General features: G+C 44.2%; 1 protein-coding gene across 7 annotated transcripts in view; it reads right to left on the bottom strand.

Annotated features, from left to right (window-relative positions):
* Positions 1–5,398: 5,398 nt before the first annotated feature.
* The window catches only part of CDK13 (cyclin dependent kinase 13), a 50,096-nt gene continuing 44,670 nt past the window's right edge, over positions 5,399–10,824 (bottom strand). For all 7 annotated transcript variants that reach the window (XM_063325595.1, XM_063325593.1, XM_063325596.1 and 4 more), the window contains one exon: positions 5,399–10,574. In XM_063325595.1, coding sequence (XP_063181665.1) covers positions 9,718–10,574 — 857 coding nt within the window. In that variant the 3' untranslated portion in view covers positions 5,399–9,717. The remainder of the gene's footprint in view (positions 10,575–10,824) is intronic.

The raw sequence follows: 10,824 nt of genomic DNA, 5'->3' as shown, positions 1-10,824 counted from the left end.
GAACTTTGCAGTTGGCCTTGTTGAACTTCATGAAGTTCACATGGGCCCACCTCTCAAGCCTGTCCAGGTCCCTCTGGGTGGCAGCCCTTTCCTCCAACATGTCGACCGCTCCGCACAGCTTGGTGTCATCGGCAAACTTGTTGAGGGTGCACTCAATCCCTACATCCATGTCGCCAACAAAGATGTTAAGCAGCACCGGTCCCAGTTTCGTCCCCTGAGGAACACCACTCTATCTTGTATTTTGGAAACAATCAACATCCTTTGGCCTGGTGGAAGGAACTGGGGTAAAAGCATCCAAACCCCATTTTTCCAGAAGGAATAATAAAAGCAACACACAAAATGTAGCATCAGTAATGCTGTCTTTAAAGATGCTATACAACAATATTTAGGTTTTTTACACTATAATCTAAACATAATTCATGAGAATAGCAATATCATTGGAAGAGCATTTTGGGAGCTTCCTCCGGTTTTTCAGTGCAGAAGACCTCCAGTTTAACCTTGTCTTGGAGCTTACAATTTAGAGACAAATATTGGTGCAGCATTACAGAACTTGGACCATCTGTGTGCTAATCTTTGTTCTCACTGCTGTAACCCAGGCAAAACAACCACGACACCCATATTCAGCTCCTTACTTCACTGTAGACATCTGGTGTGACCTCAGACAAAGCCCCCCTTTCTCCCAGAGTCCCATAGGAAAAATAATAGCATTTCTCCAAAACTCCTCCCCTGCCAGGTAATGTGAAAAGAAGGGTCGTGGTGTGTTCACCAGCTGTGCCGACAAGAGGCAGGTATCCCTTTCTTACAAAGGGGGTGAAGAACGATACCCTCCCGTGGATCCTGCAGGGTTACACACTCCGGATGACCAGCAAGTGGCTGAAAACGATCTCACCGTTGAACCAGTGACACTGTTTCAATTATTCCAGGAGGCAAAAGATGCTTCTGACTGGGAATGAGTGGACGCACGCCCAGGGCTTCCATCCAAACACTCCAGATGCTATGACTCCACGAAGGAACCTGGGATCAAACCCAACCTCTTTGCAAGGCAGCTGGACACCACAGTGCCACCATGCCTCTGAGCACTTCCAACCCCCTGCCGCAGCAGAGCGCTGCGTCCTTGCCATCCTCTGCCCCTCCAACCTCCTCCTCCTCGGAGCGCAAACCACCACCATGAACCCCCGTGAGCCGGAAGGGCAGGGAGGAGGCAGCAGCCGCAGCGTGGTCCTGCCGAGAGCAGGGCTGCCACACGCAGCCGCAGGATCAAACCGGGGGAGATGAGCTCCCCCGGAGCTCATCTGCGCTCTGGCTGGTTTTGTCATTTTATGGTTGGGTGTCCATCTCCCCCAAAATACCTGCTAGAAAGAATTAACAGCATGTCTGTGGCCCATAATGTGCAGTGCTAGGTCACAGCCCGCAGCAGGCACCGCCTGGAGAGAGGGAGTTACCGGGGATGGCAGGGAGCAGAGGGGGATTCTGTACCCTCGGCTTGCCCTTCCCATAGCGCGGCAGGAGCAGCACTGATAACGGAAACGTGAAGACAATGTTTCGTTGCCCAGGGGAACCCCGTTTCCAGTTTGTGTCAAATTCTCATCTACTGATTTTCTCACATCGAAATACAAGATTTATTCTCCCTACGAGGAGAGACTTTTCAAGTAGGTTAGGGCTCAGTTTAGCAAGAAAGGTGAAAAAAAAAATAAATAACGAGCGGTGGTTGTTGGATGAAGTCTCAGACGTGGTGCTTTGTCTGTGTAGAGGCTGTAGTGGGTCACAGTGAAAAACGTGTAGAAAAAATGCTGGTAAATTATTCCGGCCTTTTTCAGGTAAAAGCATGGGGGATCTTTGGCTTCACAAGCGTGGGAAGAAGATGCTTCCTTTGCATTTTACCATAAAGGCACTGAGCTTTCCAGTGTTAAGTACAACTTATATTCCCCAGCTAGAAATAAAAGTGGATCCCACCAGCACGCACGTTGCCCAGCTGTACCGGTGAGGTTGTTTCCTTCTTCCAGTCTCGCTCCATGAGATCTTTGTCAGGGAATGGATCAAAGGAGAGAGCTCGCGTACAGCTCTACAACCTGTTGTATATGCTTTCTCCCCCGTATCCTGGTACATCAAAGAATTTGAAACAATAGCTAGGAAAAAAATGCCTGGAGTATTTCTGGAGTATCAACACAGCTACTCACGTATCTCAGAGAAACAGAAGGGAATTAGTCTTGGATGAGCCGCTGTAGTGAGGCAGGAGACCTTATCACAGGGCTGGGCCATTCCGGTGATTCAAATTGTGGCGATTTATTGAAACTGATGGCATTTTTTTGGCTGAGGCTTTATTGTTCTTCATATAGAGCAGCAGCCCAGGAGACGGCCGTGTCGGTGAAGTCTGCAGCACGTGAAGTCACGTCTCCTCCTTGAACAAAAAAAATAAGACCTGTGTAAGAGGCATTTTCCTGCCACTAGTCTTTGAGGTTGGAAGTTATAACATGAGCTACTGGAGTTCAGCTTTGAGAGAAGAGCTGAGGGAAACATCCCATCCCAGCCCCTGAAGGTTCTCCCACATCTTGCCCACGCGAGAGAGAGCTAGTGAGGAAAGCAGACAGGGTGCGCCATGGAGTCCAGGAAAAACACTCAGCGCTTCAGCAGACATGGGGAAGTCTCATGGTGGTTTCTAACATCCAAAAACTCCCTGAAGGACAACACCAATAAGGAAAAAAAAAAAAAAAAAAAACCCCAACCCAACAGCAAATCCAGGTCCTGCTTTGAAACCCCTCCTGTAGATGCTTTTTTGCAATTGGTGAGGATGGAGGAGAAGGAAAGTAAAAGCACCCTTGCTGGACACATAAGCGATGATCTCTCCCTTGGCTCCTTGGGAAAATCCCTGAAGTCAGGCTTCTCTCCAATTCCCTGTAGAGCCTGTTCCTTGCTCACGGTGACTCCGACACCGACCAATGAGGAAAACCAGCACTGGCTTTTGTGGCACCGATGCTGAGAAGCCCCGCGGCCGTGCAACGCTGCTCTCCCTCAAGCAGACATCAGTACTTCCCTACCGCTGCCACCTGGGCAAAACCCAAATCCTCAGAAAACATTTGAAAGGCAGGAGAAACAGTGTTTTTTCCCTCCACGTCAGAACCTGCTAACAGATTTTACGCATTTGTAAAACAGGTCTGAAAAGAACTTGCAGGAGGAAAGACAAAAGGCACCTTTCTGCGCTAGACCTGCACATTAAACACTGGCTTCCAGCTACATCCTCTAGCAACTATTACCGTACCCTAGCGTGTAGGAGGCACACATCTGCACATACTAACCGCAGAAGCCAATTAACCCCCCCGAGTTACCTTGAGGGCAGGACAAAGCTGTCAGATCTGCTTGAGAGTACCAGAAGCTCCCAGGCTGGTTTCCGTAAAGCTTACGCTCGAGTGTTCCCTTTTCTACGCAGTTATGTCTCTTCTACACCGTATTTTTCTAATACTGAAAAAAACCCCAATCTTCACAAAGCCTCTTTGCAAGAAGTCCTATTAAAGGCACATCCATCGCGTTAGGAGAACTTGCCGTATCAATAGTCCATCCAAAATACCCACAGAGGAATTGCTGGAGCGGAATCGAAGCCATGCGGTGAAAAGCCATCCGAGTATCGCCTGTTAGAAAGGGCTGCTGTACCCAAAGGAAAAGAAAACACTACCGTAGGCTCAGACTCAGGGTTTCTCCTGAGTTAAATCACACTGATTGCGAGTTTTCTCCCTGGGCAATAAAAGAGAGCCCCAAATTAGCAGCCGTAATGAGCAAGCGGCTTTAAAAGCAAAACCCTCAAGCTCCATGGAAGCGAATGCAGTTGACTGGGAAAAGAAACAGTTCCCCTCATTTGCCAAACGAAGATCTCTTGCCCCTTGTTTGTTGTCGCTGCCAAGAGCTCTGACTTGTGTTTTCTTCCATGTGACGGGGGAGTTTGGTGGCTGTAATCCCCTTCATCCGCATGGCCTGTCAGAGCTTACAGGCATTCCTTAAAAATAGAAGCAATCTAATCCCGGTTCAGCTAATTTAACAGAAGTTTCTGCAAAATCGCATGGTTCTTTCAAAGCTAACAGGCAATAATTCACGGCTGTGACATGAGGCGGCTCGCTTCCTCTCTTGCCACCGATTTCACGGACACAGTCCTTGCTCTGTGTCGATACAGGCTGTTGTTCTGTAGTTATTCGTGTCTCTCCTCTTTCACTGGATGCTCTTTTGTCTGCAGCTGAGGATATTGATTCACACGCAGATCCCACTGGAGTTATTACTGGTACCTTTTTGCACAGCGTGGCGACCGCCTGGCACTAGCAGCCGAACGAACGGGACGCAGCACTGTTCTCAAACCATTGCAGGTTCATATTCTAACATAAACCAGAGCCAACTTCGTCACATTACCAGTCACAATAGCAGCTTTCATGAGAAAAACAGAGTAAACGACGAGAAATTCTTTCACACGACTGTCTGATCTGCTATCTGCAAGTCAACATCCTACATAGTACAGCCCAAATTGGTCACCAGAAGGAAAATCCAGGCTTTAACAGTAGCTGCGGCCAAAATATTGTCTCCAAAGCGAGAAGACGCTTTGGCCTCAGCTATGCATTTTGCCAGCCCAATGTCAACGGACGCCTGCGAAACTGCTGCTGGCCCCCATGACTTCCTATTGCCGCTTCACCGCCCCTCTTCTGACTTTATCGATGACAATCCATTGAAGTGACATCAGCAGATGGAGTTTACGTACTGAAGATATAGCAAGTGGCTTATTTTTGGATGGAAGTATAGCATTTATTGAAAGGATGCAAACGCTTTCATCGGCTTAGCCGATACAGTAGGAAAAAAGCAGAGATGCCTCAGGCGTTCAAAGTGCAGCTGCAGAAGCCACGCTGGATTTACAGGGCTTCACCAGCAGCGCGCGCACGTAGCCAGACACTGAAAATACCTGGCCCTTTGGGTTTGATTCCCCATTCCTCCTGACGCACACCCCACCCTCTTTACAGAGACAGCGGTGGGGAATATTAATTGCACCTCTGCTTGGACAGCAGGAAGAGAAAACGTCGCATTACACATAGCCCACTGTCCGGAAAAGCTCAGGCAACAGGTGATGGGAACAGCAGCATCTTCTCAGCACCAGAGGGGCCTTGGTTGCCCAGGGCTAGGCTGCCCCTTGGCTCCTGCAGTGGCCGGTGCCCCGCTCTAGCCACAAACACTTGCGCCGCCAGTTGCTGCGGTTTTCCTTTGAAAATTTTTTAAATATTCTTTTTTAATAACTTGCAGAATTTTAACACACAGGAAATTATATTCACTTGGATGCTAAAAAAAAACAAAAAACAAGAAGCAGATCTCAGTTTAACCCCAATGTTCTTTTGAAACGCCATTTGATAACCAGAGAGGGAAAACAAGGAAAGGCTTCAAGTTTTCATGTATTTTATTTACAGGCCGCACAATACATTTTATATACAAATGGCTTAAAATAACAAAGAGTAAGCAAGCTGAAGCATAACATTTGATTATTTTAAATTAGGTTGTCTTGAAATAACTCCTGCAATAAAGTATTCTTCACCCTGATAAGCAAAAGTTAGTTCGATTTTAAGTCAACCCAAGGTCATTTCGTTTTTAAATACAGAATTCAAATCGGTTTTCTGGCGATTCCTTAATTTCATGACACACTTCTGCGTACACAGAACATCCCAAAACTACCAAGAAGGGAAACAGCCAAAATTTCCCCATGTAAAAAACAGTGTAACAGAATAGACTGGAGAAATGTTGTATGTAAAACACTTGCGTGTTTTATTAACAAAAAGAACGCAAGAAATACATCTGAGGTTTTTCTCTCTTGGACACAGAATTCATGGTCTGAGATCTAATTTGCCCGCAGACAAGAGGTATCCTATGTTACTTCAGTACTTCAGACCGCACAATTACCTATTCAACTCATCCAAGTGTAAACTTCACCAAAACTGAAACCGCCTCCTGCACCAAGCACGAGGAGAAGAGCACTCCAAACCCTAAGAACTTACATTACAGCACTATCGCCTCTGCTTCTAGAAAGCACCTTACACTATCGTGGGTAGGGAGAAAATTTAACATAGACCATGTTTTATGGAAACATAAGAAAATATAGACGTTTGCCATTTTAAAATTAATTTCTCCAAAAAAATTATATTAACATTTAAGGATACATGTATTTTTACACCTCTTCCCTAACACTGCTCCTTCTGTTTAAGATAACAACGAGCGATCCATGATAAAAGCTGTTTCTTTTTCCTTTGGCTGATTTTAACTATTGTAATAGTCTAAGCATTTTAAGCCATGGTCATAGCAGTCCAGTCATGCTCACTTTCTTCCTCTTGGTATGGCTAAAGACCACTTAATATAAATAATGAAGTAGCTGCTACTTGATAGTCCATGATTACAGTATTTTGCTATGTTTATTTAGAAATACAAACACACAACACTTACTTTTTGATGTAGTGTCCAGGTCTCTGTAGCACACTTTGGAATTGCAGCACAGAAAACGTAAACCCAAAGGAATGGCGGGGGGAGGGAGGGGAAGTAACATAAGCCACGGCTCCACAGAAAAATGACGCGGTTTTCAGAACCTCTACTACTGCATCAAAAATGCAACAGCCACATGATGTAAAATGCCAAACTAGTACAGGCTCACTCTTGCCGAGTGAAATTTGCTCAAAAGGGTAAAATTCTGAACTAACGTAAGCACCTTGTCGTATGATTTAATTCAAAAGAAAGGTACAGAGGGTACAAACTCAAAAGGTCTGGTACAAATGAACGTGGACCTACAGTCCTTAGATCCGACCAGTTCCCTGGCTGCTAACCTGCCCAGACATAACCGTGGGGCCAGGGGAGCGTGGCCACGGGGAGAAATCCTCCTGCCACGTAGCCCAGGGGCTGCCCTGCAGAGGGAGGGCAGAGCTCCTTACCCACACGCAGCCCATGTGCCGCCTCTACCTGCCCAGGAGGAAAGGCTGTCAGCGAGAGAGACAAGAAGATCCCCCCAGGTAACCTCCTCCGAGTTATCACATATGGAAATATGTCAACTTTCCCTCTAAATTACCCCAACACTGTTGTCCCAGGCAAAAAAAAGTGTTCAAAGTCACAGGCTAGTAGTCCTTAAACTGAATTTGGGGCAAAGTCATTGTGCAGTGTGCATCTGCCACAGATTTGTATTTTAAATAAAACTGCTCGAGTTTTATTTCTGATTTATCTGGAAGTCAACTGTCTATTGCATCTCCTTCTCTCTCCTCATAGCCAGGATTACTTGTGCTGGGTTTTTTTTTCACGGCCGAAGACTGAAATCAATTTTGGCAGAACGATGCCACATCAGAGCACTGCCAGCCCGTGAGGAAACTGCACTGCTGTTCACACACGCAGAGGAGACTGACTTCTCTGCATTAAATCAGGTGAACTAAATGACTTGAAAATTTACCCCAAAATGGGAAGCAGCAGGAGACACAAAGTCTTCCTTGCATTTTTGTATTGGGAGTCAAATCATTTAGTCCTCCAAGATCTACCCTCCATTTGAACTTACCTGCTTTTTTAGCCAACTACCACCTGCAGTAACATTTGCAGTGCAGGACGGTAACGGTGGACTGCACAGTTTTGTTGAAAGCTACTGCCTAAGAGCTTTGGAAGCCTTTTGCTTGATTCTGAAAAAAAGCAATCTGTGTTTATCACTGCGGGATTTAGCTGACACTGTCCATATCTAAATGACCCTAATGATTTTGCCTTTAAAATTTTACTAGCAGAAAAACGCTATGGGGCTGTCCTTACTCAAGGAAAAGTATCCAACGCACTGTCATTCAAACACAAAGCTTGTTTTTCTTAAGCAGAGGCTATTCAGGTGATAAGTATTTGTTTCTGACCAGGCCACCTTTATTTTCCGATGGCAGGATTTTCTACTGTGCCTAGCGAAGGCAACTGCCAGACTTACAGGGACATCGTAAGCAGCACGACTCTCTCTCCCCATTTCTCATTTGCCAGATCCTCAAACGCTACGTAGTTAGCGAAGTGACTTTCTCCGTGCTCTACAATGCGGTAGTTAGCCAGATACGAACCAGGATTTTCAACTAAAACAAAACAAAACACCAACAACTTTGGCTTCTCTTCTGAAAATCCAAAAAGTCACTGACAGGACTACGTTTGTAATAGTGTAAGTAGAAATTTTACTTTTTAAAAAGTAATAATTAAACACTCAGTTACATAAGGTACCGATTTGTCAACTGGATAATCAGTTGGAAAATTGTTTCCAATATGGGCTTTAAAACATTCTTTTACGTACATGCAAAATATAACCATACCTCCTCTCTGCAGGAGAGAGACCCCTTGTTGTCAAAGGAAAAAAAAAAAAACCAAAAAACAAAACCCCCAAAACATGCTGGAAGCTGTAATTAATATGAGGAGTGGCTCTTGGTAAGAGTTTTAACTACAGTCATTTTATCAGTTTTTCAGAGAGACTCAATTCCAATATTAAAATGTTCCGTGGAACAGCAAATATAAAATCGATTAATTGGCACAATCACAAGTTTACAGAGAATTAGAACTAGCGTCAAATGTTTTGCTGTTGCTTTAAATACTGGTCATTTTTCCTTTGGTTACTTCCTATAATGCAGTACTCGTGGTAAAAAGAAGACAGTGTCAGCTTTTCACACAAAGTAAAAGTAATTACTGCTGTTGACATTTAAGAGAAAAAACTATTTCATCACTTGGTAAGGACATATGAAAGTAGTTTATTTGGCAGAGGAACTAAAACACTTACTACAACTCCGAGAGGGAGCTGAGGAAAAACTACACTCTTCATTCTTCTCCTCACTTTCATCTTTTCTCATGAACTTCAATTTGGAAATTATGATTTCATCAAGATAAGATTAGGTCTCTAAATAACTGGCCCACCTGAAGTAAACAGCACAAGGTTATGACCTATTTGATTTGCCTATTATTATCTGAATTTTCCTGTTAGCTACCTAGGTTTAGGTATTATTTTCACATCGATCTAAAAAGTACTTCCAAATTTTTGCAGACCTTAAGCTTACATGTTAAGGCACTTACCATTCAAGTAAAACAGTTTTTATATAAACAAGCCTGGGAGATGGAGAGAACATTTTACCAGAACATCCATTTTTTTTTTTCTTGAAAGAAAAAAAAATAACATTGACCAAATATTTATAAAATTTTGCATCAAGAGAAAGGTTGTGTTTTATTATCTGAAATGAGCACAAAGTACACCTTCCACAATAACACTGAAAGCAGTGCAAAGACTGACAGTGACCTTTGACTAAAGGTAGTTCTGTAAAAAGAAAAATACCAAATAAATCAGTGCCCTGCTTTGATTGTTGTAAAATTTTTTTTTACATAAAAGTTGGTCCAAACTTACAAAAAAAGCACAAATGTGCATAGTTCAGAAGGTCTGAAAGAGTGCCATAAAAAGCTGATGTCCCTAAATTTAGCATCCACTTAAAACTGCCAAAATACAAAATAAAATTCAGAACTAGAGTTTGTGAACATGTACAATCAATTTATCTAGTTTTCAGACAGCATGAGCTTTAAGCATTTTTAATTTTTCCTACTGTATGCAAGACCCTTTTCCACATAAAAATAAAGCTGTTGAATTAACATTATTCAAGTCTGTTGAATTGCTGCTTTAAACTGCAGCTAGGAAAAAAAAAAAAGTTTTTCCAGATAAAAATGATGTGCCTGAGGAAAAACAGATACTCAATATGGTAATCCTCTGCCTCGCCCTCTCACTGCAGATGTGCTAATGTGTCCCCTGTATCCTTGGGAATAGCCGGGTCCTTGGGCAGGAGAAGTCCAAGTCTGTCCATGCATGTGGCCGATGCCACTGGGATTTTCCTGTAAGTTACTTCCGTAGCTATAGTTGTGCATCTTTGTGGGCAAAGAGTGCGTACTCTCTGGTCCTGCAGAAGCGTCACTGCTGCTCCCCAGAACCGGGATGGGGCCATGGCTGTATTCAAACCTATGGTCTTTATCTCCACTAAATAGCATGGGGCCAGTGTTGAGGTAAATGTCTCCGTAACCAGTTACTGAGCTGGGAAAGGATTCTGAAAAGGCCGACGGAGGAGGGGCACCACCAGAGTGAGATGAAGCAGTACTGTAGTTATCCAAAGACTGAATATCTGAGTTTCCAAGGAAGCTCCTCCTTTCTAATGCTCCTGATGACCCACTTCCTATTCCATCGCTACTGCCATAATGGGCAGATGAGAAGGAAGATGATCCAAAGTTATCCTTGTAGTCTGGGCCTGTTATGTAGGAGTCTCTAGCCTGATAATCCACGCTTGTTTGTACTGGCTCCTCCGTTGTCGCCTGAGCTTGATGCTGAGCAAGGAGCTGCAGAAGAGCTGCCTTCACTCCTGCGTGAGGATCCGTTCCTGAAGAGTTAGTTATAGGCAAATGCTGGTTCTCTGTCCGATAATCAAGGTCTTCATCAGTGAGAGGTGGAGGCTCCGGTGGCTCTGGGGGACGCTGGTCTGGCGGCAAGATCCGAGGGCGTTCTTGTTCAGGTGTTCGGTTTAGAAGCCTCATCTCGGACTGCCTAACCAAATCCTCTTGACCTAAGCAGATGAAAAAGAAAAGCTTTGGAATAAAAATATACAATAACAATACCAGAAAGGAAAGGACTCTTCCCTGAAACAATACAGAGATTTGTTATTTCAACTCTCATTAACGTATTAGTTAAACATATTGGTAGCAACAGCTCCTTTGCCTCAGGAGGGTGATGCAGGTTTCCCCTCAAAGTAAGATTACCAGGCAAGCAGTTAAACAAAAACAGTACAAGGTCCTTAAAAAAAAACAAAGCAAAAC

Source organism: Chroicocephalus ridibundus, chromosome 2 (assembly GCF_963924245.1).
Source record: "Chroicocephalus ridibundus chromosome 2, bChrRid1.1, whole genome shotgun sequence".
Taxonomy (NCBI): Eukaryota; Metazoa; Chordata; class Aves; order Charadriiformes; family Laridae; genus Chroicocephalus; species Chroicocephalus ridibundus.
The sequence above is the reverse complement of the archived record's forward strand: the minus strand, read 5'-3'. Positions and strand labels throughout refer to the sequence as shown.